Source organism: Nycticebus coucang, chromosome 19 (assembly GCF_027406575.1).
Source record: "Nycticebus coucang isolate mNycCou1 chromosome 19, mNycCou1.pri, whole genome shotgun sequence".
In the NCBI taxonomy this organism is placed as follows: domain Eukaryota; kingdom Metazoa; phylum Chordata; class Mammalia; order Primates; family Lorisidae; genus Nycticebus; species Nycticebus coucang.
The window spans coordinates 59,450,882-59,478,051 of NC_069798.1; the positions used below are offsets into that span (position 1 = coordinate 59,450,882).

At 43.1% G+C, this 27,170-nt stretch overlaps 1 protein-coding gene across 2 annotated transcripts; it reads left to right on the forward strand.

The window, feature by feature from the left end:
- Window positions 1-8,179: 8,179 nt before the first annotated feature.
- LOC128572014 (serpin B8-like) lies at window positions 8,180-22,893 on the forward strand. Of its 2 annotated transcripts, XM_053571913.1 has the most exons (8): window positions 8,180-8,354; window positions 14,076-14,159; window positions 14,318-14,495; window positions 15,284-15,421; window positions 17,157-17,274; window positions 19,009-19,151; window positions 20,783-20,935; window positions 22,364-22,893. In XM_053571913.1, the coding sequence occupies exons 3-8, from the start codon at window positions 14,328-14,330 to the stop codon at window positions 22,760-22,762; spliced, it is 1,119 nt and encodes a 372-aa protein (XP_053427888.1). In that variant the 5' UTR covers window positions 8,180-8,354; window positions 14,076-14,159; window positions 14,318-14,327; the 3' UTR covers window positions 22,763-22,893. The 2 variants fall into 2 exon arrangements, with proteins under 2 accessions (XP_053427888.1, XP_053427887.1); XM_053571912.1 differs by lacking the exon at window positions 14,076-14,159 and having other exon boundaries at window positions 8,186-8,354.
- Window positions 22,894-27,170: the final 4,277 nt, after the last annotated feature.

Below are 27,170 nucleotides of genomic sequence, written 5' to 3' on the forward strand. Positions count from 1 at the left end.
CTTGGATTCGCCTTTGGGGGCTTCCCCTAGAGCAGATCAAAGTGAGCAACCTCTGGTTGTTTACTAGAGCTGAGGCAAACCTGGGCTTAAGGCACCATCTAGTGGTGAAAAGAAGATAGGACCCTAGTGTCAAAAAATAAAATAAAATAAAAAGAAAGAAAAAAAAAGAAGAAAGCAACAAAGAATGAAAAAGAAAGGAAGAAAAAATAACAGGTATATTACTAAAAATCTTTAAGCAAATGCATCTAATAAAAATAAAAAAAATCCAAACATAAAATTGAAATAACTAATCTTTCAATGCAAAGAAATAAACATACATACACAAGAAATGGCAACAAACATAGAACCATAACCATTTCAAATAGATGAAGCAAGAAATAAGTGATGGACCTTTACTCTTTCAAAGCACTCTTTCAAAGAATAAGCATCTGAGCTTCACAACCTGCTCTGGCCTCCCGAATTTGGCCAACATCGCAGCACGTTGAGGTTATTCAGGCCTGCAAAGATAATTGTGAGGGATATTCCAGATCTTGCAACTCTTGTTTCTATTAAAATTCTGGATAAAAAATTTGAAATATTTGTTGCCCTTAAGTTAAGAGGAGATGAAGGACATTTTAATCATATTGAGATTTCGGTGTGTTAGATAAAATTGGCACTTAAATTAATTTCTTCTCTCCCCAGCCCCTCTTATATCTTTGAAAACAAAAGTTATAGAAAATTAGTATTCAGATGCTGTCAGGAATACTCAAATGCTAAGGGGAAACTAGGTCAGGTGTCCGCATGTTAGGTCCTAGGGTCTAATTGCATTTTATGACAGAAATGTGGCCCTAAGCTGCCTTTCTATTGTGGTTTGTAGGACTGATGTGGTAAGTAATGTTTGCATTGTGTCCTGGGTTTACTGCATCCTGGCGGTACTTGGTACACTGGGATTGACATGAAATTAAGAGAGAAACAATCCTTCAAATGACCATCTAACTCCCCCAGGTATACAGAAACAAGGTAAATATCCAGGTAAAGACTGGCAAATGGATTTCACTCATCTCCCTAAGGTATATGGTATAAAATATTTGCTGGTATTTATGGATACTTTTACTAATTGGGTTGAAGCATTCCCTTGTAGGACAGAAAAGCCCCAGAAAGTTATAAAGGCTTTAGTACATGAGATTATCCCCCAGGTTTAGACTCCCTAGAAGTTTGCAAAGTGATAATGGGTTGGCCTTCAAAGCAGCTGTTATACAGGGAATATCTAAAGCCCTAGGCATAAAATATCGTCTATACTGCTCTTGGAGTCCCAGTCCTCAGGGAAGGTAGAAAAAATGAATGATAAAATCAAAGGACAGTTAACTCAAGAGACTCATCTCCCCTGGACTAAATTGCTTTCCATTGTTCTCCTTAGAATAAGAAATTTACCTCAGAAACTTGGTTGTAGCCCATTCGAATTATTATGTGGAAGACCCTTTTTAACTAACAATTTATTATTAGATCAAGAAACTAAAGAATTAGTAAAAAATATTATTTCTTTAGCTACATTTCAACAAATTCTTAAAAACCTCCCAACTACATTTTCACATTCAACACTAAAGGAGCTTTTCTCTCCTGGAGATCTCGTCATGATCAAAACTCTTCCGTCTAATTCACCTTCCTTAACCCCAACTTGGGAAGGTCCGTTTTCTGTTGTCTTGTCTTTTTCAAAGCTTCTACAGCTGTTAAAGTTATGGGAATAGGTTCCTGGATACATCATTCACGAGTAAAATCCTGGAACCCACCACCTTCTACAGAAGCAGACCAGGAAGAGAATCAACCACAGTCCACCTACACTTAGGAGCCTAAAGAAAATTTAAAGTTATTGTTTAGGAGACAGTAAGGAAAATGTTAATGTAGTTTTCTTGTTAACATCACTGACCTTGTTCTTCTAACCTGACTCTGTAATTAACCCCCTCCTCTCACTGTTCTACCCTTACCTTTTAATGTGCTAATCAGATTCGTGTCTTCCAGAAATGTCATCAAGCCACACACAGTAAAGATGGTTCCAGTCCAAGAACTGATTTCTATCGTAGACCCCTGGATTGCTCTCCCTCCAGAGAAACCTTAACTGTCCACCTCTGTCATCACCCGATTCAGCAGGAAGCAGTTAGATGAATCTTTGTCATTTTTCCCTAACAGCAGTTAGAAGTTCTACTGGGAGAGGGAGAGTTGATACAGGACACTTGGCACCCCAGCTCAGTGGAGCTGGGGTGGAGGGGGAGGGGCAGATCGGCTGCCTCCGCCTGGGCAGAGTTGGTGCGGTGGCAGTGAGCAGAGGAACCAACGGGCTGGAACTTAGTTAGGAGGGCCCTGCAGGAGGCTCCAGTAGCCGGAGGGGCCGGTCAACTGCTGGGAGACACCAGCACCTTAGGTTTCCCTCCTCTTGCACTTGCAGCTGAGCAGACCCTCATTTCCTAGGCCTGGGCGTGAAAGGGATTGTAACCACTCATTCAGGACAGATACACAACCCAGACATGTCCCAGACATGCAAATGTAACTACCGAGCCCCACTAAATGTAACTACAGAGAGCCCCATGCGACTATAATATACCCCTAGACCAGCGGTTCTCAGCCCACAGGACCCACAGGAACTGTATTAAAGGGCCGCGGGGCATTAGGAAGGTTGAGAACCACTGCCCTAGACAAAGAGCCCAGAGACAGACAGATAGAGAGGGAGCTTTTCTCTCCCGACTTGGGTTTTCTCTCCTTGCTGGGAGCTTTGGTGTTTTGTATTCTTTTCTGTAAATAAATCCTGTCTTACCATTGATCTGTGGTCCTCAGATTCATTCTTGGAATCACCAAGATCAAGAACCGACTGAAGACGAAATTCCAGTATCAATGGGATTGAAGGATCAAATGGGAGTTTGAGTTCTTTGAGGGCTCTCCATACTTCCTTCCAAAAGGGTTGTATTAGTTTGCAGTCCCACCAGCAGTGTAAAAGTGTTCCCTTCTCTCCACATCCATGCCAGCATCTGCAGCTTTGAGACTTTATGATGTGGGCCATCCTCACTGGGGTTAGGTGATATCTCAGGGTAGTTGCTATTTGCATTTCTCTAATGATTAAGAATGATAAGCATTTTTTCATATGTTTGTTAGCCATTCATCTATCTTCTTTAGACACAGTTGTATTCATGTCTCTTGCCCAGTGATATATTGATTATTGGGTCTTTTTTTTATTGATTAATTTGAATTCTCTATCTATCCTAATTATCAAATTTTTGTCTGATTCATAATATGCAAATATATCTTCCCATTCTGAAGATTGTCTGTTTTGTTTGTTGTTTCCTTAGCTATACAGAAGCTTTCAGTTTAAGTCCCATCTGTTTATTTTTGTTGTTGTTGCAATTGCCATGTCTTAGATTTAAATCTTTTATCCATCTTGAAGCAATTTTTGTAAGTGGTGAGAGGTGCAGGTCCAGTTTCAGTTTTTTACATGTGGATATCCAATTCTCCCAACACCCTTTATTGAATAGGGATTCTTTTCCCCAGTGTATGTTCTTGTTTCGTTTATCAAAGATTAGGTGGCTATAAGATGTTGGTTTCATCTCACAGTTTCTATTCCACTCCAAATGTCAATGTCTCTATTTTTGTGCCAATACCATGCTGGTTTGATCACTATGGCCTTGCAGTATAGCCGAAAGTCTGGTGATAACTCCCTCCCTGCCCCCGCTTTGTTTTTATACAGGGTTTCTTCTGGTTCCATACAAAATGAAGGATCTTTTTTTCCAAATCTTGAAAGTATCATGATGGTATTTTAGTAGGAAGTGCACTGACTTTGTGAATTGCTTTGGGTAGTACAGATATTTTCACAATGTTGATTCTTCCCAGCCATGAGCATGGTTGGTATGTTCTTCCATTTGTTAATATCTTCTGCTATTTCTTTTTTTAGGGTTTCATATGGTTCTTTGTTGAGGTTCCCTTTTGTTATACATATTCATAGGTATTCTAATTTTTTTGAAGATGTTGTGAAGGGAATTATGTCCTTGATTATCCTGGCTGTTATTGGCATATACTCAGCAGAGTTTTGAAGGAGGAAAGTGTTCTAGGAATCTCATGGGGGGATGAAAGAATGTGTCAGGGCATGTATGGAGTGGCCATTGCTGGATGTGGTCAGTCACTGGGTGTAAACATTTTGGAATCCCCCTGATACTCTTTGAAGTGGAACACTCATTAATTTAACAACATGGAGTACAGAGATCTCGAACCACCCTAGAAAATCCAATTATGCTTAGGTTCCATGCCCCTCTTGGACCAGTGGAAGTCCAAGTTGGAGATGCTGGTAGCCCAGACTGAGAGTAGAATAGGAGTGTGCCCTTTCTCAAGTTCACAATGTCAGGAGCCAACAGGAACTGCAAAGCTAGGTCAAGGCTGAATCATAAAATGAGATCCAACACATACCCCCCAGCATTGGTTGAAGAGATGTGAAAAATTAGGTATGAAGAGAGAACATAGGAGATGAAGCAGAAGATAGTTTCTGAAACTCTGAATGATATGGTCTGGAACCTTCTCATCAGATACCTGCAGCCTCACCAGTGGTCCAGAGACAAGGCTCTGAAAGTGGGGAGCCTATTCAGGCTCACTCTGAAAGCAGTCTGTGGTTACCTTGATGGATGGGTTGCCTTTGAGGATCCAGCATTTAAATAGCCTCTTCTCAGAAAGAAAATACAGCTAATCTTCATGAATACAGACTTGAGAAAACATCCCTTCCGTGGGACAACAGACAAGTTCCACATTTCATTGTATTATTCCACGAATTAATTTCATTTATCTTTGAATTTATCTTTGATTCTTTCATGGCCCAAGAGGTCATGCTCACTCTATCTCCGAGATGTTCCTCAAAGCCATATCCTGTCTCAGTGTCATTTCAGCGTTCCTCTCTCTCACCCATGCTCTGTCCATTTAACATCTCACTGCATGTGATAGCAACCTCCTGCAAAATACCCTCCACAATGCAGCCAAGGGATCTTTGTAAAATGACCATGTTTTGTCCCAGCTTAAAATCCTTTGGTGATCCTCCATTGTCCACATGGGAAAGAAAAAACCCATAAAGCCTTTCATGACTCTGGTGAAATGCCTCCTTCCAAGCCTCTGCAGGCCTATTTGGTCGTGGTTCTCCAGTAGTATGATGCCATCTCGTGCTTCTCTTCACTTCCATTGCTGTTTTTTTTCTATCTGAGATACTTATATTTATAACTCAAACCCTCATTGATCAAGTTATATCCTTGGTAAGGAACTTCAAACAAGCAGGGATCTGTTGGAGGTTTCATGGGGGGTGAGGGAAATGTTTGTCATATTTTATTTATTTATTTTTTAAGAGACAGAGTCTCATTTTATCGCCCTTGGTAGAGTGCTGTGGCGTCTCAGCTCACAGCAACCTCCAACTCTCTGGCTTAGGCGATTCTCTTGCCTCAACCTCTCTAGTAGCTGGAACTATAGGCGCCCAGGAATTTTTAGTTGCAGTTTGGCTGGGCGGTTGGAACCTGCCAGTATATGGGGCTGGCGCCCTACCTACTGAGCCATGAGTGCCACCCATTTATCATATTTTTGATACTGGAATTTCATCTTCAGTAGGTTCTTGGTCTTAGTGATTTGAAGAATGAATCCGCGGACCGCAGATCAGTGGTAAGACAGGATTTATTTTCAAAAAAGAATACAAAAACACCAAAGCTCCCGGAAGGGAGAGAAAACCCAAGTCCGGAGAGAAAAGCTCTCTCTGTCTCACTGACTGCTGGCTATTTGTCTAGGGGTATATGTAGTAGCATGGGGCCCTCGTACTTACATTTAGCATGTCTGGGACAGCGTGTCTGGGACATGTCTGCGTTGTGTCTGAGACATGTCTGAGTCATGTCTGGGACAGCGTGTCTGGGTCACACATGAATGGCTACAATCCCTTTCATTTCCAAGCCTAGGAAACTTACATGAAATTAACCAGGCCTAGGAAATGGGGGGTTCCCTATTTAGCTGTAAGTGCAAGGTGAGGAAAACCTAAGGTGCTGGTGTCTCCCCAGCAGTTGTCTGGCCCCTCCAGCTATTGGGGTCTCCTGTGGGCGCCCCTGCCTACGCTCCAGCCCGCTGGTTCCTCTGCTGGCTGCCACGGCACCAGTACCACCAAGGCGGAGGCAGCCAGTCCACCCCCGACCCCTCCAGCTGCATTGAGCTGGCTGGGGTGCCACCAGGTTCTGTATCATTTGAAATCTATTTTGCTGGTCAAAGAGAAAAAGAAGTGGATGGAGCAAGTGAGGCTCAAAGTCTGGATCTAGTTCTGACCAACAAGTGGAAATGGGTGCATAAGGGGAAGTGACCTTGATGATTTCCAACTGGCAGAGCTGAAAAGTCTGGGTGTAGTTCAAATGTGAGTCCTCAGCAATCCTCAGTTTTCAAAAATGTGGAGAAAAGATGGGGGTTCATGCTGCACCGGGATTATTGAGGAGAAATTCTCTGGGAATAGTTACAGATAGGATTCTACACTGGAGTCAGCTGGAGCGCTTTATAAAATTCTGTTTCTGTTCTCTCCCTGTTTCTCTTAGATCCTGATTTAATTGCTTTGGGGTGTGCAAACTGAGTATGATTGGAACTTTAAAAAGCGGAAGTAACAAACGTGACCTGGAGAGCTCTGGGAAAGTTTCTTGCAGGAGATGGTGTTTGAGCTGAATTTTGAAAGACAAGATAACATTCCAGGCGCTGTATGTATATAAGTAGAGGACATGAAGGATTACAAATAATTTGCTATGGCTATACAGAAACAAAGAGAGAAATAAGACTTTAAGGGCTGATACTCCTTGTTTGACAGTTTGCAATTTTTCTTTAGGATAAAGGGATGTTATAAAGCAGAAGTCCCCAAGCTTTTTGGCACCAGGGTCTTGTTCCATGGAAGAAAATTTCTTCATGGATTGGGGCGCCGGGGGGATGGTTTTGGTATGAATCTGCTTATGATCTCTGTGCAATCAGACCTCTCAGCTAATGATAATCCGCATTTGCAGCTGCTCCCGTGTGCTAGATTACCACCTCCGCTCATCTCAGACCATCAAGCATTAGATTCTTATCTTAAGGAGCATGCAACCTAGATTCCTCACATGCCAGTTTATAATAGCGGGTGTGCTCCTATGAGAATCTAATGTAGCTGCCAGTCTGACAGGAGGCAGGGTTCACAGGGTGATGTGAGTGATGGGGAATGGCTGGCTGTAAATACAGATGAAGCTTTGCTCCCTTCCCTGTGGTTCACCTCCTGCTGTGAAGTCTGGTTCTTAATAGGCCACCTCGTCCAGGTCCTCCACCAATGGGAGTCGGAGACGGTAGCAGGTGTGTGTGTGGGGAGGCTGGGAACCTACTGCAGTTATAAAGGATTATAAACTGAGGTGTGGCATGATTAGAATTAGAATGTTCATTTGCACTTCAGAATAGAGAATGGGTTGGCCTGCGTTAGGAGAACTGTATGGACAGGAGGATCCCAAAATGTTAGAAATGATAAATTTTTGGATCTTTTAGTTAAGAGAACTGGTGAGGGACTCACCAGGTTTCTGAGAGATGTGCAGTGGTACGCAAGTAATGTCTACAGTTTAAACGGCAGGCTCCTGAGAGCTCTCCCTGTGACAGATAGAAATCCAAGTGTAGAAATAAACCAAACTTAAAGCCTGGTTTTCGAATGACTGTTTCACAGCGTTAAACTAAGATAAAAGCAAACACAAATGTCTTTAAATTACACTGCTGTTTTTATTTTTTAAAATTATTTGTGTGAGCACAAATGTATTTTTAATAAAAGGGTTTTCTTTCTCATTCTTTAACATTTCTATTTAATGCATCTTAGAGCGTTTATATTAGTATTTAGCACTTTCTCATCTATAAAATCATAGAGAGCAACTGGGCGTGGGTGTCAAAAATTGTATTGATGGGTGCCCCGTCAAAACAGTTTGAAAACCGCCCACTTTAGAAACTTTAACCTCCGGTTTTGTCTTTAATTTTCAGCTTTACGTTCCAATTTTGAAACCGCTCTTGCATACACACACCAAGGCGAATACTGCACATAACTAACCCAGGAAAACAAACCATTGAATTGGGTTAAAGCCTTTCACAACCACCCTCCAAGGAGCAGACACCCACCCCCTCTCTCCCTCGTCCCCTGCTAGCTGTTTGGCAGAGGCCACCAGCCTCCGCCCGCGCCGGCTGAGGGGCAGGGCCTGCGAGGCTCCTCCCAGGCTCCAGCGCTGGGTGTTGGAGTCTGAGATCGCGCAGACCTGACTGTTCCGAGTCATTGGCCGGAAGCCTTGCTGTGATCGCGGCGGACGTGAAGCTTCCACAGAGCAGGAATAGCGGCGGCGGCGGGAATCTCCCAGGTACCGGGCGGGGGAGGTACGCGCGCCCTCGGTTCCCACCGGGACACCTGTTCCCCCGGGCTCCAGTGGAGCGCGGGAGAGAGGAAGGAGAGGAAGCGGAGGAAGGGAGGAAAGGGAGAATCAGGAGAAAGACGGAGGCGGGTGAGCCGAGAGGCGAGCCGAGGGGGTCTCGGGGTCTCTCCTGGCCCTGCGGCCTCGGCCTCCAGCCTGGCGCTGCCCGGGTCCTGTGTGAGTCCGGGGAAGGCCGCGGGCTGGCGGAGCCGCGCTGCGCGAGACCGCGGGGCGCGGAGCTGGTGGGGGGGGGGGCGTGTCCCCACTCGTCCCGCCGCGTGGATGCCGCGGCCGTGGGTTTGCTGACACCGTGGGAGTGGGGGCCACAGCAGCCTGGGTTAGGCCGCCGCAGATGGGCGGCCCGGCTTTGGGGAGGGTGAGCGGGAGGAGCGGCGCGCGGCAGAAGGCAGGCCGCGCGGAGCGGCAGCCTAGTGGGATCGTCTGGGGCCCTGGGCAGGTTCCGGGAGGAGCCGGGGCTGGGGGGCGTCCCCGGGGGCACACAGGCCTGCCCCTCGGCGGTACAGCTTGAACAGTTGCGGTCTCTCTTTCGCCTTCCCTCTCCCTCTTCCCTGCCTGTCCTTTCATGTCTTTGTCTTAATTTTCTTCTGCGTTGGATGCTTCCCCTCAACTGGGGGGCTGCGGGGACTGCTCCTCCACCTACGCCGCCTCCCTCCTCCCAACCCCCGCCCCGCTCAGGGCGCAGCTGCGGCCCTCACTGTGAATTTAGCTGGGAGCCTACGGCTACTATTCACCCTCCTGCTAGCTGTCCCTGCTAGCTGTCCCTGGTCGAGGCCTGCAGGTTCCACCTCCACCACTCCATCCATTGCGTGCTCCTCGGCATCCAGCAGCCACTGGCCCACGGCAGTGCGGTCCCCAGCCAGGTCCCCATTCCCCTTCCACACTACTCGGGAGCCACGCCATCTTTATTTCGTTCTTTTCTTTTCTTTTTCCTTTTTTTTTTTTTGCAGTTTTTGGTCGGGGGCTGGGTTTGAACCCACCACCTCCGGTATATGGGGCTGGTGCCCTACTCCTTTGAGCCACAGGCGCCGCCCCCCCCCCCCCCCGCCATCTTTCTAAAACCACAACACACTAATGTAAGGCCTTTGTTTAAAAAACATTTGGCATTCCTAAGCCTGGCCTAGAGGACCCATCATTCCCGGTGCCCCAAGTAGACCCTTCCTGCCACATTCCCTGTGTCTGCCAATTTCTCAGCCTAAAATTCAGGTCCTACTGTTCCCCACCTGCAAAACTCCTGCCCACCCTTTGAAAGGCAGCTTCTCTGGAAAGTGTTTCCGTGTTTCTGTAGAATTTTTTTTTTTTAATAGACAGAGTCTCCAGTGTCGCCCTCGGTAGAGTGCTGTAGCGTCACAGCTCACAGCCACCTCCAGCTCCTCGGCTTAAGCGATTCTCTTGCCTCAGTCTCCCGAGTAGCTGGGAGTACAGGCACCTTCACAACGCCCAGCTATTTTTTGTTATTGTTGCAGTTTGGCCGAGGCCAGGTTTGAACCCTCCACCTTCGGTGTATGGGGCCAGCGCCCTACTCCCTGAGCCACAGGTGCCACCTTCTGTAGAATTTTTTTTTTGTAGCGACAGAGACTCACTTTATGGCCCTCGGTAGAGTGCCGTGGCCTCACACAGCTCACAGCAACCTCAACTCCTGGGCTTAAGCGATTCTCCTGCCTCAGCCTCCCAAGTAGCTGGGACTACAGGCGCCCGCCACAACGCCCAGCTATTTTTTGGTTGCAGTTCAGCCGGGGCCGGGTTTGAACCCGCCACCCTCGGTATATGGGGCCGGCACCCTACCGACTGAGCCACAGGCGCCGCCCCTTCTGTAGAATTTTTAAAAAAATTTTCTGGGAGCTTCCTTGGCACTTTGTAAATAACCCCGTAATTTGGTTTCTAGTCGTCTAATGATAATGTCTAACTACATTAGTCATCTAATGTAATTCCCATTACGGAGCACGTGGATCTTTAGAAACTAGGCATTTCTGCACGTGTCTCCTCTAGGGTGTGAGATCCTGGTCAGTAATAGTAGCATTTATTTTTCATTTTCTTTTCCCAAGCAGGTAGGGGTTGTTCTTCATAAATCTCTTTGAATAAAGTAACTTCTGAAGGAGTTTAGGCCTTGGGGGTGTGAGGGGGTAGGGACTTCACAGGCATTAAAGGTCCCTGAGGCAATGATGTTACCCCTTGGAGGCAGAAGGCTTGCTTGTGAAGGTCATTCTGCCACTTTTCCTGTGAGTCCTGTGGACAGTATGTGTCTTGTCACTGTGTTTGTTCACCTGTAGAAGAAAAACTAGTTTAATGCCAATTCATTTGATTGACTCGAAATCACAACTTTTTTTTTTTTTTTTTTTTTGTAGAGACAGAGTCTCGCTGTACCGCCCTCGGGTAGAGTGCCGTGGCGTCACACGGCTCACAGCAACCTCTAACTCTTGGGCTTACGAGATTCTCCTGCCTCAGCCTCCCGAGCAGCTGGGACTACAGGCGTCCGCCACAACGCCCGGCTATTTTTTTGTTGCAGTTTGGCCGGGGCTGGGTTTGAACCCGCCACCCTCGGCACATGGGGCCGGCGCCCTACTCACTGAGCCACAGGCGCTGCCCGAAATCACAACTTTTTATAACCCAGTCTCATTGGGGCATTGGCACCTAAATGTATTATTTTGTATTAGATTACAATGAATTCTTTTTTAGATTTATTGAGTAAGGGCCATTTTGTTTAAAGTTGCAGCCCTTTCAAAAGCATTGATGTGGAATTGAGATGGAGCACCATTCTGACTCCTGGTTTCTGCCCCTGCCTGACTGTTGGTGTGAGCAGAGGCACTTCCTGAGGTTGTCCGTGTGTGAGAGAGAGCTACTATGGAGTAGATACTAGTGGGAAATAGTGAGCACCTGGATGTTGAAAAGGCACGGATGTGAGGAAGTGAGATAAAAGAAGGGGAAAAGATGGAAGAAGCCAGAGGTAGCAGTTTATAATTAAGGGCAGTTAAAATGTGATGTGAGATTGATGCAACAGGCCAGTCTGTTCCTTTCCATTTTCAGACAGGACAATCAATCAGTCTCTCTCTCTCTTTCTCTCCCTGTCTCTCTGCCTCCCTCCATATATCTCCTCCCCAACGTGATTGCCTGCCTGCCTCACTCTGAGTTCAAATCTGCTCTTATGCAAAGGTAGGATCAAATCCGAATTTATTTGCATCACTGTCATTCAGTTTGTCAAAGTCTCTTTTTCTGTGGGTTTGTCTGGTAGGCCTGGTTCCATGAAGTCTGACTGTTTCCAAATTTCTGAAATATTCTCAAGTGTAAGGTGGGGTTGCTGAGTAGGGTTGCTGTGCCAGGCACTTGACTGCACAGACACCCGGGACTCCCAACATCTACCGCCAGGGCTTTGGGTGCAAACTCTGGGGAAGCTTTGTGATATGAGGGTCGTGAGGAACTTTTACATCTTTTTCTCCAATACATGACCTGTTAATTATACAGTTCTGTTGTGCAAATTATACCATGATGATATTTTCTTGGTTGACATTTTAACACATTTATTTCAAAGTTCAAACAATTTGCACTAATTTGGGCTGTTATTCTATGTTTAGAGCATTGCCTTTATACTTTATTAAAATATAACTACATATCTTATGCTGTTTAAATCAGACAATTCTCTTAAATATCTTAGGAGGAAGCTTTAAACAAAACATTCAATAGTGAAGATGCTCTGCTTGGCACAGTTATTCCTCCCCATCCCGTCCCACATACCCAACTCCCCTTTTTTCTTGTCTCAAGAGACCCAGAAGACACCCCCCACCAGCTCTCCATTAAGGAGATACACTTTCAAAGCTGCTGTACCAAGCATTTGCAGTCCACTGGGAAACCTGAAGAAGAAAGATCATGTGATGCTCCATTTGTTTATGGAAACAAATGCATGTGTGATGATTTATATCTTTAGATGGAGCTTCCCGTACTTTTTGTTTTGTTTAGTTGCTAATTTTCTAAACTGAAACATATATTTTGTTGTTTGGCTTTAAAAGTTTTGAATTAAAAATATACAAGCATCTATCTTATAAAGGGCAAAATAATAGAAACAATAGTTTGTTGGGTTGTAGAATCATGAGTAATGATTTGTCATTTTATTTTCCAAAATGTCCTCAATCGTAATAGCAAAGAGGCTCAGGAAACTGAGATAAGTTGAGGAACTTTAATAGTTTATGAAATGACAGCCCAGGTCTTTATAAGGTTTAATAGAAATAAACAAGTAATGAATGTAGGACTTTTTTTTTTTTTTGTAGGACTTATAGTAATTTGCTAAAATTATACTGGTTAATATTAAGCTTGTCATACCTTTTTACTTTTAATGCTGGGAGCAAGATGCCTGTCTTGGTTAAACTCCTACATACCTCCTACAGAGAGGTCAGTAAGAGGTTACAAGAGTCCTGATGGTTACATTTCAAAGGGATGGCTCTTGGGTCCTAGAGAAAGATTGTCAGAGGAGAACTGGAAAGAAGTTTTTAAAATGATTTACATCTCAAAGAGATAGACAAAGAACTTACAATCACAAGTTTTCTAAACTAAATGCTTTAAGAAAAAGGAAGCCAGAGCTTAGGTAGGAAGAAGTCTTTTTAGTTTGTTCATTTGGTCAAATTTAGCTTTATTACAAGTTAATAATTCTAAGGCCCTCTTGGCCAGGATGCATCCAAAGTCAATGTATCTAATTCAAAATACTCACCAGATGCCAAGACTTGGACTTTATATTTTTTACCCATGCCCATGGGCTTTTTTTTTTTTTTTCTTTTTTGCAGCTCTTCAACCTAGTTTCAGCCGTTCTTATGAAAAATGGGGTATCTTTTTGAAGTCAGTACGTTTTTCTCTTTGTTTGTTTTCCTTACTTTAGATCAGATTATCCTCAACAAACCCTCCAAATTCCGTGAAATCTATCTATCTCTTTTTACAAGACACGATGACAGAAATGATTTTTATTTATAAACAATTATTTATAATTCTTAGAACATTCTTTATAAAGGATGTTAGAGACCCTAAACTGAAAGAGAAGTAGCAGCAACAGGAGGATTTTGTATAATGGTGAAGAATCCAGGCTCTGGAGTTGAACTGTGGATTCCAGGCATTAGTGACTAGCCCAGGGATCTGGAAGGAGCTAGTAAACCTCATGTGGGGCCTTCTGCTACCGAAGTGAGGCGATTAACTGCACTGACTTCAGTGCATTGTTGTTGGGGTGAAATGAGATGATGCATGGAAAGTCTGAAACTGGTCCTGGCACCAAGACATGTTGACCACTATTTCACAGACGGAGGGGGATATAGGTCTCAAGGGTATCTGCACTACTGTTGATAAGAGTGGTACCACTATGGGCCTTGGGATTGGCTATTTTGCAAATAAACCAGTGCTTCAGTTTCCTTTTGGTGCTGCAAGACCTTACCACAAACGAAGTGACTAAAACCAACATAATTTATTATCATACAGTTTCAGTTAAGTCCAAAATAGTACAGCAGAGAGAGCTCTGTTTTTTTTTTTATGGAGGCTTTAGGATAAAATCTGTTTCCTCATTTTTTCCAACTTCTAGAGGGGGGCTCAATCCTTGGGCAGCGGCCCCACCCCACTCTGATCTTTGCTTCCCCTGTCGCACCTCCTTTTCTGACCTGGACCCTCCTGATTCCCTCTTGTAAGGACCTTGTGACTTCATTACACCAGCTAAAGCTCCACATCTGAAGCTACGTAATTCAATTGCATTTGCAAAGTCCTCATTGCCGGGTAAGATAATACAGTCACAAATCTGGGGGATTAGGAGTGGAAGTTTGGGGGTTGTGGTTATTCCACTTTCCCCACACGGAGTCTACTGGGGGAGGAACAACTGCGTGACAGCCGGGCGGGCTTGGTTAATGCGCTTCTGTGTCGTGCCTTTGATCCAGGCCTTCCCTGATGGATAATCTCTGCAAAGCAAATGGCACTTTTGCCATCGCCTTACTAAAACTGTTGGGGGAAGAGGACAATTCACGCAACGTCTTCTTCTCGCCTCTGAGCCTAAGCTCTGCCTTGGGCATGGTCCTGTTGGGGGCAAAAGGGAACACCGCAGCCCAGATGACCCAGGTATGTGTGCCTGGTGCAAAGGAAGAGCACAGGGCAGGTTTTTTTGGTGCCCCCCATGGAGCTGGTTTCTCTCTACTCCGTCCAGCCTGTGTGGCTGGCTGGTGGGAGGAGGGGCACCTTGGCGATGGAGAAAGGGCAGACATGGGTAGAAAAATGAATCGTGTGGGACATTTCCTTTAATGTTTACGAGAAATCAAGTCATAAAGTTATCTTCTGTAGGAAAAGTCATGATTACATTCCGGCAAATCACGTCTTTGTTAAGTAAGGCAAACTATAAATCATAATCAGGCCTGGAGAACTGTAAAATTGCAGATGAGACATTTTTCTTATCTGCTGTTTTTGCCTTCCTTGGGTCATATTAGGTTCCTCCCAGCTACCTTTTTTTTCTGTTCTGCTCCCTCCTGAGTTATTGCAGATAACTTGCAGGTGTGGATAAATCTGCTTAACCAGTGCCTCTCACCAGGGAGGAGGAGGTGGATTTTGCCTTCCTGGGAACACCTGGGGAGACCGTAGCGTTTTAGTTCTCATACCTGAGGTGCTACTGACATCTGGTGGACAGAGACCAGAAATGCTGCAAGATACCCTGGGATGCACAGGACAGCTCCCCTCCCCCACAGGAAAGTAGCTGCCCCCAAATGTCAATAGTATCCATATTGAGAAAACCTGTGCTAGACAATTAAACCAAACTCCTTTTATGATAGTTCACTGTGTGATTTTTAATACAGAGAGTTGTTTTAAGATAGCCCTTGATGGCAATATTAAAAGTTGGTGCTGTTTTCTATTCCCAGGCACTTTGCTTGAAAAAAGACGGAGATGTTCACCAAAGCTTCCAGTCCCTTCTCATGGAAGTTAACAAAACTGGCACCCAGTACTTGGTTAGAATTGCCAACAAACTCTTTGGAGAAAAAACATGTGATTTCCTTTCAGTAAGTATTATAATACTCCCATATTAATGGAAAAGAAATTGAAAATAAGATAAAAGCTACAGAAGAGCAGAGAATATGGAGAGAATAAAGTAGTAGGCAATAACTCTACTACATTAAAATTGTGCTTAGAATGACACCTCTGCAGCTGTCCTTTTAAATTTTCCTAACGTCTCTCCAAAGTCTCCTAAATTTACTTCCTCCTCTGCCTCCAATGCCAAGTACTGGCATTGCTTGGGCTCAAATTCTGACTAAATATTCTACAATTCTATTAATTGCTTCTAATTAGTCTTTCTAAGTCCACCCTGGTCCTCTTCTTTGTCTTTGAAATTTACACTGCTGAATGAAAGAATAGTCTTTCTCTTTTTTTTTTTGAGACGGTCTCACTATGTCACCCTCAGTAGAGTGCTGTGGCATCACAGCTCACAGCTTTCTAACATGAAAGTCTGTTCATAAAACTTGGGTTTTAAATCTGAGTAGATTCTATTTAGTTCAATATATACTTCCAAAATTCCCTAGTACAGTCAAAGCTTGCCATGATGCAATGAGGTCCAAAAAAATAATACCACATACTGTTCAGGGAGATGCTGTCTTGAAACTATGAAACTATCATAGCAAGCTTAGCCATTTGAGCAGCTGGGAGTTAGGATGGTTCTCATCTGAGACTTTATTTCTGTCCCAGCCACTGGTGGGTGCTACCCCATGGAAGTCGCTGCTCTGGGCTTACCTACCTGTGGAGATGAGTCCAGAAGAGGCCCGTGGCATCACCGTTCATTTCTGAGCATCACCCTGATCTTTGAATATTGTAATATTGGAGACACAGGAAACTAAACTCCACGTTTCTCAGTTGCGTAGCTCTGCCTTCCCTCGACATCCTTTTTCTGTAGTAGAAATTAAAATAGTTGAGAACAGGGAATGGTTAGAGGATGGAAGCCAATTGCCAGGCGTATTATGTCTGAAGGCAGGCTTTGGTGGAGTGACTTATCTAGGTTTTAATGTACTGAGTACAGATCAGACCCCAACTTACATTACAAGGCTCATCCCCACCATTGTGTTTTTCCAAATCATAAATGTATGCAGCCACACATGTGTGCACACATCTACACACATGTGTATGCACAAGCACGGACATGTACACATGTGCACACTCATGTCTACATACATGTTCACACACACACACATGCACTCACTTGGACACACACCCAGCCATGCCCATTACAGTGCACCCCTGGAAGACCTTCCTTGCTGCGTATCCTCCCAATAGAACACGATGACATAGATCTAAAACGTTGTGTCCCTCTTTGTCCACTTATAGATCTACGTGGTTTCCCGACAACCAAGTTCCCCTACGGAGCCTCTCAATCATTCGAAAAATATGTTTTAGACACTGGTTGGTGGTGATACAAAAATGAGAGAGACTGCCTACCTGGGGACACAGAAAACCAAAGTCAATGAAGAGTGTTTGAAAGGGGTGGTCCCTGGCTGTTTTGTACATGAATGGGGACAGCCATGACATCTTATAAGTGTCTGGGCTCTCAGCTGATTTTCTCATCAGGCTCTGAGCCGCTGCAAGCCAAGCACCTTGCAAAGTGTCAGGTGTCAGTAGCGGGCCCAGACATGTTTGTCAATTCCATGAATGCATCTTAAAGTGCAGTGTGACCCATCATGTGAGCATTTGTGTTTAAAGTTGCGGAAACCTTTGTTGAGTGAGACCAAATGCAACGTTTTGTGTTTGCAGACCTTCAAGGAATCCTGCCAGGAGTTCTATCAGGCAGAGCTGGAGGAGCTGTCCTTTGCTAAAGACACTGAAGAATGTAGGAAGCACATAAATAACTGGGTGACAAAAAGGACCAATGGTAAGAGGTTTTCCCTTTAGTGGACTTGGAATTACAGTGGAACGAGGCTGGACTGGCTGAGACTGGACCCGCCTGCTGTGGCCGTTGTCACCCACTGCCATGGCTTGTGTGTGCTGCCTGGGTTTTCAGGCCAGCAGTGCAAACTGTTATTCCTCTTGGGCTAATCAGATCACAAAGCAGTGCTTTTTAAAAAAATTCTTAAACTTTAATGTTAAAATCTGAGGCTTCCTCCTTTCTGAACTGTGCTGGAAAATCTTTGAAACGTATTTCCTCTTTAGAGCCTTATTTATCTTTTATCTTGGGGGCCTGTCCATGCCCGGAGGCAGAATGACATTCAATTAGGTTGCAGCTTAGGCCACACTCTGTGTTATCGTGTTATCTGCCTGTGGCAATGTGTTTGGTCTAGTTTGATCTATAGCCCTCTTCCTCATTTGTAAGGGACTGTAGTTTCATTTGCTTTTACAGTGTGACCTTTTGTGAATTTGCTCCTGACTCTGGAGGTGCAGCTAACGTGGGGCCTGTCCAGACTCCATTCTGCCCCACTAGAAATATTTCTGCTGGGTTTTTACTTGAGTATAAGGGGGGAAAGGGCATGCTTTTAAGCACTCTGTGTATATAGCAAGTAATTAAGTAATTTATATGCTTCTAAAAAGTGGCAGCATTAAGTCATTTACAGTGACCCAGCAGTCATTATTTCATCCACTCAATCTCTATGGCACATCTGCTGTGCATTGAGCAGCAGTAATGCCCAGGATTATACCGAAAGGTGATTATAAAACAATTATCATGGAAGGGAAGAGCCTTTCACATTTTCATATGTCATTTGTCAGTGGCGTCTTATTCTCTGGTTGATCCAACACTATGCAGTCACTGAGGAACCTCCAAGTTTCTGCATGCTTTGCTCTGCTATACCTGTCCCTTCTCCTCCAGGGCTGCTTCCTTCTTTCCCTGAGCTTAACACCTGCACTTTTACCCAGAAGATTAGATTTGGCATGACCTCGGGAATCACCTTGTCTTCCCTCTCATTGGATGACTCAACGTGGGCCACTCTACTCCAACCCTCTCACTCCTGTGTCCCATTCACTCTTTCCAGGCAGTCTTCCCCCTCCCACTGATAGATCAGAGCTCCCCTGTGCCTTTGGAAGCCTCTTATCCAAATGAGAGCTGAAGATTGACACAGAGCAGTGACCCTTAACTGGGCTGGGGGGTGGTGAAGCAGGTGTCTTCCAGTTGACATTTGACAATGGCTGAAGATCTTTTTGTCACTCACAATTGAAGGAAGTGCTGCTAGTTAAAGGGGACAGTCCCTACAACAAATAATTATATGGCTTAACGTGCTGATACTAGTATGGTTAAGATGCTGTGGTGCAAAGGTCGACAGCCCTATAGTGAGAATCAAGACACACGGGTTATTTTTTTAGCTCAGCCACTTGCCACCTGTGTGAATTTGGGAAAAACAGGCAAATGCTCTGATTCCAAATTTCTACATACACAAATTGAGGGTAAACAAAATGATGAGTGCCCTATCTACTTCAACATTGTTGCGCAAGGGACACGATACCCTGTTCATGACCATGTTGCTGAACACCACCCCTCCAATTCATCAGGTGGCCAGAGAGACAGGCTGCACTCCACCTCTTAAGCAAGCCTCGGCTCTATATGTCAGAGGGATTTCTGTGAAATAATGCTTGTTTCCCCCCAAAGGGCAATACACTTCTCTCATGTTCTTTACAGGTAAGATTTCAGAGATACTGGCTGCTGGGGAAGTCGACTCACTGACTAAGCTGGTCCTCGTGAATGCCGTCTATTTCAAAGGAAAGTGGGATGAGCAGTTTGACAGGAAGAACACAAAGGGAATGCTGTTTAAAACCAACAAGGTATTAATAATGTACACAGCTGCGAGTTAATAAAAAATAAAAAGTAAATAAATAAATAAAACCCAACAAGGTAGGGAAGTATTTTCAGGTATACTGCTGCCTTCTTAATGAATGTAATATAAGATGGAAAAGATTATGAACAGAAAAGATAATTTATTTCACACTATTGTGATTGTTGATCTATTTCTGAATGAATTTAATGATCACTGAATATCTTTAATTGGAGAAAGGAGGAGAGAAATGGAAATAATTTTTACACTGGTGGTTTTGTTTTCTAATCTTTGGTTAACTCGATCTTCTATCTCTGGTCCTATGATTTGGATAAGAGGAAAATTTCTTCTAAGCCTTGGAAGTATGTTTGTGTTATGCTATATTTACTTAAATACCTTTTTGCAATGTTAATGAGGACTATGCTCACTTATTGCCTTAAAAGCCAAGGCTATGCTGTTGTGAAGATAAGAGAAAAATGTTAGCAGATATTAAGACTAACTTTAAAAATGCTTTTTCTGTATTCTGTTTTGAATATGAGAGTGGCTGGGGGCCAACAGTCATTCGCCCGAGATTTGACCTTTATCAACCTGATAGCAATATACTGCGTGACAATATGAAAGCTAAAATGCGTGACAATATGAAAACTAAAAATATATTTGATACAAGCTTTAAAAATGGCTGACCTTGCAAATATTGTCATGATCCCCTCCCCCAGAAAACCAAGGTCATAAAGCCAATTATATAACCAGGCAACTTTTCAGAGGAAACATTTAACTGCCTTTGGCCTCTACATCTTTTCTAACAAGATCCTTCATCCCAAGGGCCTGAATGTTAGTTAATGCTGCTCTTACTTTGGATAACTACTTTTTAATTATAAGGCCCATGAGAGAATACTTCTCTCTGAATCTTCTCCAGAAAGCAAATACAACTTCTTTCAGAAATAATGTAGAGACTTGTGTCCTTCTATACCGGTCAAACTATTCTGTCTCATCTAGTGATATTTGATCTGCTGGAACAATAGCACGTTTTAGTCAATATTTTGATGCACTAGTGAAGATGGTCCATGTATTGGCCTGAATGTGTAGACATAATAATTATGTGTGCCGAGGGGTTCTGGGAGTTAGATGTGTCTTAGTTTTAGTAAATGGTGCTTATGTTGGGGTAATCTAATTTTTTTTATTATTATTAAATCATAGCTGTGTACATTAGTGCAATCAAGGGGTACAATGTGCTGGTTTCGTATACAATCTGAAATATTCTCATCAAACTGTTCAACGTAGCCTTCATGGCATTTACTTAGTTATGTATGTAGATATTTGTATTCTGCATTTAGTAAGTTTCGCCTGTACCCATTCTAAGATGCACCGTAGGTGTGGCCCCACCAATTACCCTCCCTCCACCCTAACCTCCCCCCTCCCCTCCCCTCCCTTGGCCCTTTCCCCATAGTCTTGTGCTATAGTTGGGTTATAGCCTTCATGTGAAAGCTGTAAATTAGCTTCATAGTAGGGCTGAGTACATTGGATACTTACCTTACCTCTTTCATGTTTACATGGATGGAGCTGGAACATATTATTCTTAGCAAAGTATCTCAAGAATGGAAGAAAAAGGGTAATCTAATTTTAATTTCATGTTTCTGTTAGGAGAAGAAGACGGTGCAGATGATGTTCAAGCAAGCCAAGTTTAGAATGGGGTATATAGAGGAAATGCACACCAAGGTGCTGGAGCTGCCGTACGCAGAGCAGGAGATGAGCATGGTCATCATGCTCCCGGATGAGGACGACGACCTGGCCGTGGTGAGCCCTGGGCGAGGAGCCTCAGTGTCTCCAAGGCCAGCTGAGCTCATTGCTTTTGAGTGTATATCTAGGTGCAGACAAGATTTGAAGACATTGAGAGAGTTCCCAAAGTATGAGAACAGTATTCTTTATTCTGAATGAAGGGGCTGGTTGAAGGTTCATAATTATGGAACGAAAGTTTCAGAAGATGAGTGCTAATTGATAGGATCCTGGGGAGCTTGTTAAAATGCAGATCGTGAACCAGTGGAGTGTGGCCTGAGATTCTGCATTTTTGGTGAAGATTCCAGGTGATGCAGATGATGCTGCAGTTTGTTCCACGGACCTCATTTTGAATAGAAAGGGCCCAAAGTGCAGGTGGGAAGTTTATCTTAGATATGAGACGTCTTCTTGTGACAGAAAAGGAACGGAATCCCAGAAGGGAGAAAGGAAACTTGCAAGGTGGGAGGGTACTAGTAAGCCAGCTCTCTGGGAGTTGGGAGGAAGCTTTTGTTAAAAAGTTTTCTGATTTTCCTGGTGCAAACATTGCCATTATGGTTGACTTTAAGCTACCAAATATTTATCAAGAGCTAGCAGCCAGTCCCAGCTCTCAAGGCCCAGGATGTTGAGGGTGGGGCTGTCTGATTTCCTTGGTTTCTCTATGGAATCAGAAATGATTGACACAAATCAGGGATGGTATTTGTCATGACCACTTATTAAAAAATATTAGGAAGGTGTAACGTTAAAACAACCATCACTGGGGAAGAGTGCTCGTCTGGGCTCCAGTTAGTAAAGAGAAGGGAAGATGCCAGTGGGGGAAGTCCCTCTGTTTTGTTTCTTTGTCCCTTGTGAATTAGAGGGATGAGTGATGGGTCTGGGAAGATTTGAAGCCAAGTCTAGGACAGGTAGGCACACAAGAATGCCAGGAACAACAGTCTCGTTGAATCCCCATTTCTGCTCTCTCCCCTCTCACGCCTCTCATCATGTTCATATGGCACCTGGTCCTCCCTCCTTCAACCCTGGGCAGCCCCTGATTCAACTTGGAATCAGGCTTCTGAGCCGTTCTGTTTCTCTTTCCTTTGTTAAACAATCTCTCCTACTCACAGTAATGTGTATTGTATGACTATTAATACTCACATGATCAGTTTGCTGGAGTTTTCTAAATTGTCAACAAATGTTTTTCAACCTTAGAAATGAGTTCTGTTTGGTGCAGATAATGTTTATGCAACATTTCTACTCATCTTAGGTGTTTTCTAGCCCTCTACACTTATATTCACATGATGAATTTGGGGGAAAATCTCTGTGTTTGTGACAAACAAAATATCTGTGGGTTCCTTGGATCGGAACTCACTGTCTAGTTGCTCAGCATTGGGGGGAGGATGTAAGAAGTGGGTGGGTGGGCGTCAGGCTATTGTCAACTAGATTTTAAGATTTGGCTTTTTGTTATTCTAGCTGGAAAAATCCCTTACGTATGGGAAGTTGAAAGTCTGGATAGAAGACATGAAGGAGAGTAGAGTTCAGCTTTTCCTTCCCAGACTAAAGCTGGAGGAGAGTTATGACTTAGAGTCTTGCCTGCGAAGTTTAGGAATGATTGACGCTTTTGAAGAAGCCAAGGCTGACTTTTCTGGAATGTCAACTAAGAAGAACGTGCCCGTGTCCAAAGTCGCCCACAAGTGCTTTGTGGAGATCAACGAGGAAGGCACAGAGGCTGCTGCGGCGACTGCAGTGGTCAGAAATGCCCGGTGCAGCAGGCCAGAGCCCATGTTCTGTGTAGACCACCCTTTCCTTTTCTTCATCAGGCACCGCAAAACCGACAGCATCTTGTTCTGCGGCCGGGTCTCTACCCCATGATCTCTGTACACACCCTCGCCTTCCTGTTCTGTCTAACTTGCTTTAATTAAAATCCTTCGTGAGTGAATCTGTGGCATGGCTCGAGTGACAAAATAAAGTGTGTGTCCCTGGTAGTTTGTGAATATTTTTGCTGAAGGTTCATTCTGGGCTTTGGAGTGTTTGGGGAGTCTCTCCTAGCCTCTGCCCTCACCACAAATCTGTGCCCATTGTTTGTGAGCATCTTTATGGCCAGCCCTTGATGGTCTGCCATCCGGCAGTAATCTCCAATTATACTATTAGTATTTCTATTTCTAGTTCTTCCCTGGTCCCTCTCCTTGGCTCCTGGGTCCATAAAATGGTAAAAGCCTTTTGTCCCGGGCTCCCCAGGCAGCAGGCAGAGAGATCCGTGCTGCCTTTCCGTGGTGCTGTTCCTTGGGGGTAAATGATGGCACCCTGTAGCCTCTTGTTTATAACACCACAGTCTGGGACTAGAGCTTGACTGTATTTTCGCTGTGTTCTGTTCCTAACTAAAAGTGCTCCGGGCACGCTGTCTCTTTCTCCCTGTGTCTGTATTACTCTGAAATTGATAAGGGAACTGGGTGATCAGTTAAGCACAAAACCTTCTTGGAAAAGCAAAAAAGGCTGAGGGTATTTCAGGGCACTCATGGGGGTGCTAATGGATCATTTACAAGAGTCTGAGGATGCTGCTGGGCGCCTGCCCACCAGGAAGCACCAATGAACCCTACGGGCACACTTGAAGTGGGATAGTGAGTTGTTTAACTAGCTTTTCAGTTCTGTTGGGGGGCTTTCTCTTTAGTTCCTTATGCTTCAGCCTAGCTCCACTGAGGTATTACATTAGAGACCCAATAGAGGGCCCGTTAGATGCCCAGGGAAGCAGGTCCCCCACCCCCAATCTCTGCAGTCCTGTAGTGACCTTGTGTGATGCCTGTTGTTAGCTCTCCCTGGGTGATGAGCCCCCTAGTTACTGATGATCCTGGGACTTGTGCTCTCAGTGGGAAGGAGCGTGGAGCCCTTCCACTCATGGGGGGATGCTGCCCTTCTCCCACCAGACTTCTTAGGGGTGCTTTGCAGTGTCTGAGGGAGGTGCAGGCAGGGACTCAGGAACCCCCGGGCCAGCCATGCTCTGGGTTCACTTGCATCCTTAGCTCAGACCCCTCCATTCAAAGGCCTAAGCTGAGCCACTGCTCGGGGGGCTTTTTCCAAGACATCATTATTGTGGGGCCCGCAGACACTTTCTTCCTTTCTGACTCCCCACTTGGTGCTTTTCCACTACTAGCCCTTCTCCCCTCCCTCCTTTCTCCCAGACTCCGACTGATGCAGTGTAATTCTAGTTCGCATTCCCATAAAGTTTTCTGTGGAACTTGAAAATTCTATTTAAAAACGTATATAAATAAGTAAAGAACTAACAATAAAGACACTTCTAAAGAAAAAGACCAAGTTGGGAAGACTTTCTCTACCAGATATTGAAGCTTATTACTAAGCTCTACTAATACAGTGTGGTGTGTGCACAGGGGTAGACAAACTTCAAGAGCGCAGAATAAGGGGCCAGTGGCATACTTATTCATGTATGGAAAAATGATACGGGAAACTGGCATTAGACATCAATGAGAAAATAACCATCCAATATGGTATGCTACAACTGATTTTCCTAATATGAAAGAAGAAAGTAAAATTATAAAATCACTTACTGACATTTAATGACTTAAATTTTTTTGAAGTTTTATAAGAAAATATAGCAGAATATTTTATGACCTTAGTGAAAAGAAATATCTATACTTACACACACACACACACACACACACACACACACATACACATACACAACTATACGCCAGAAAGTATCCAGCCATTTTTTTTCATAGTATATGGCTGGGTACTTTCCAGGCAGCCCTCATATGCCTCATATGTATGTATGCATGTGTGTATATGGAAAAATAATAAAAGGAAACAAAAAATCAGCCATGTTAAAATACACAAAATTGAAATTACCCTTAAAATGCATCATAAAAATTATAAAAATACAAATACAAACCAAGAGATGATAATTTAACCTATTTAACATAAAAGATAAGCATCCAAAATATAAAATATTTCCTTGAACGAATCTGTAAGAAAAAAGGCAAGCAACCCAACAGGAAAATAAACTTGAACAGCTACTTCACACAAAAAGAAAAGATTAATAAACACATGAAAAGATGTTCAATATCATTAACAATAAAACAAAGCATATTAAAATAGGATTTAGATAATATAGTCTCCAGATTGAAAAATGTCAACACTAAATCTTGGCAAAGATCAATAGTGACTCTGACATGTGCTGGTGAGCAGAGACATTGGTAAAACCACTTAGAGAAATGATCTGGCCTTACTTGGCAAAGTTAAGATCTTCCACTGCTAGTTAGAAACTCTAGAGCAGCAGTTCTCAATCTGTGGGTCATGACCCACCGGAACTCTATTAAAGGTCACGGCATTAGGAAGGTTGAGAACCACCGCTCTAGAGAAACTCTTGCATATATGTCTGAGAGATGCAAAATCACACTCGTAGCAATGGTTTCTTGGTAGCAAGAAAAATGTAAAATAAAAAACCCAGGGAAAAGTTTATTAAAAAAATAAATTATATTGCATTCATACGGTAGAGTCTGAGTCCTCACCTTGCTCTATCTGGGCTGTTCTCACTGGTCAGCACCTTCCATATATTCATAGAAAGCACATTGTTACTGGTGTTGTCTAGGGGTTGTACAACCTTGGATGGAATTCCACACATTAGGGAAAATTAGTTAATTACAGCTATCAGCATAAAACATAATGCGGAGCCAAAAATAACAAATATCTATTGTATTTGTGCAAAGTTAAAAAACAGGCACACTGGTCATAATGTTGTTTAAATATACGTACATGTATGTTTAGTAAAGCTACATATACATGGTAAATCTATGGAAAAACAAAGAAATCCTTCATACAAAATACAGGATAATAGGTAGTGAAATAGGTACAGGATAATAGGTAGTAAATTTAGGAGAAAGGAAAAGATTGTGATCAGTTAGGTGAATGGAAACATCAAAGTTACTTATTATGTTTTGCTTTTAAGATGGGATTTTAAGGGTTCATTTTCTTAAGCCTTCATTTATTTGCCTTTGAATATACACATACTACCCAGTACCCATTGTTTTGTAAGAATGATGACTTTCACAATAGAAAGACATTTAAGGCAGGAATTGGAAACCATGGGATAATGTGATGTGATGAGAACAAAAATCAGCAGAAAGAGATAAGACTAAATTATGTGATCAGACTAATTTAATGATCAAACTAAATGTAACTTCCTTATTAAAAGACAAAAATCTTTTGGATGGGAAATGAACAACAGTATTTTGTTAAATGGGGTTTTCAATTTCAAACAAAGTGACACAAAATATGAATGTGTAATGATGGGCAAAGATATATCAGGCAAATTTAAACGAAAGTACAGCGGGTGTCAAGCTATTATATAAAAAGGTAAACTTTGAGGAAATAAATGGAGAAATGCTATCATTTTATATATAAAAGGGCAAGACTCACAGTGAAGATAAAATTTAAACTTTAATGTGTCTCTTTTAATGCTGGACATGAACATAAAAAATAATAAAAATTAGTTCAAAAGCTGTGTACTGCATTGTATTTCACACTATGAAACAAGTCCATCTTCACAACTCTGAAACTAAGATACGCCTTGATGTAATTGTCATTGTCCACACCTGTACGTACAATGTCACAGGTGCTTACGTTGTCACTTCAAGTTACTGTTGGTGTTATAAATGTTGTGAAGGGCTGTTATTAATTTTTGAAGATTATATTATTATTTGAGGCTTAAAAGATTATTGTGACAGTTTAAAATTATCAAAATGGAGCAATGCTATGGAACTAGATATTAAGGAAACAAATACTTAATTTTTGGAGGAATGATTTAAATTTATTTTTTTGCAAAGCAATGAGCATGCTTTACAGAGCCGAAGAAAGGCAGACGGCAGACACAATCTGCACGAGTCAAAGATGCCTGCCATAGTATGAATTATCATATTCTACATGAAATAGTGCCAACATTAAAACATGTGACAGTAGCTTTCTGGAAAATCCCTGCAGTATTATTTTTGGTAAGGCTTAGAATTAGCAATAATGCCCATGTCCCCAAATTCTTGATGTTTAAATAAGCAATATTGAAAACCATAAGCATCTGTGATTTTAAGGCCCATGCCTATTTAATAGTTATGTTCTGAATGTGTTTTAAAGTAATCTTGCAAATATTCATAATTTTACATATCAATAAAAATAATAGACACTGAAATGTGTGTCTAAAAGACATCTAAAATAACTCTTCAGATGTTTTTATTTATGTAAAATAAAAATTTAAGTGAAAGAAAATATATCATAC

Excerpts from the sequence above, each read along its gene's own strand:
- LOC128572014 (XM_053571913.1), top strand. The coding sequence starts at position 14,328 with ATGGATAATCTCTGCAAAGCAAATGGCACTTTTGCCATCGCCTTACTA. Across the intron at positions 14,496-15,283 it reads CCGCAGCCCAGATGACCCAG|GCACTTTGCTTGAAAAAAGA; the intron begins GTATGTGTGCCT and ends TTCTATTCCCAG. Across the intron at positions 19,152-20,782 it reads TGCTGTTTAAAACCAACAAG|GAGAAGAAGACGGTGCAGAT; the intron begins GTATTAATAATG and ends TGTTTCTGTTAG.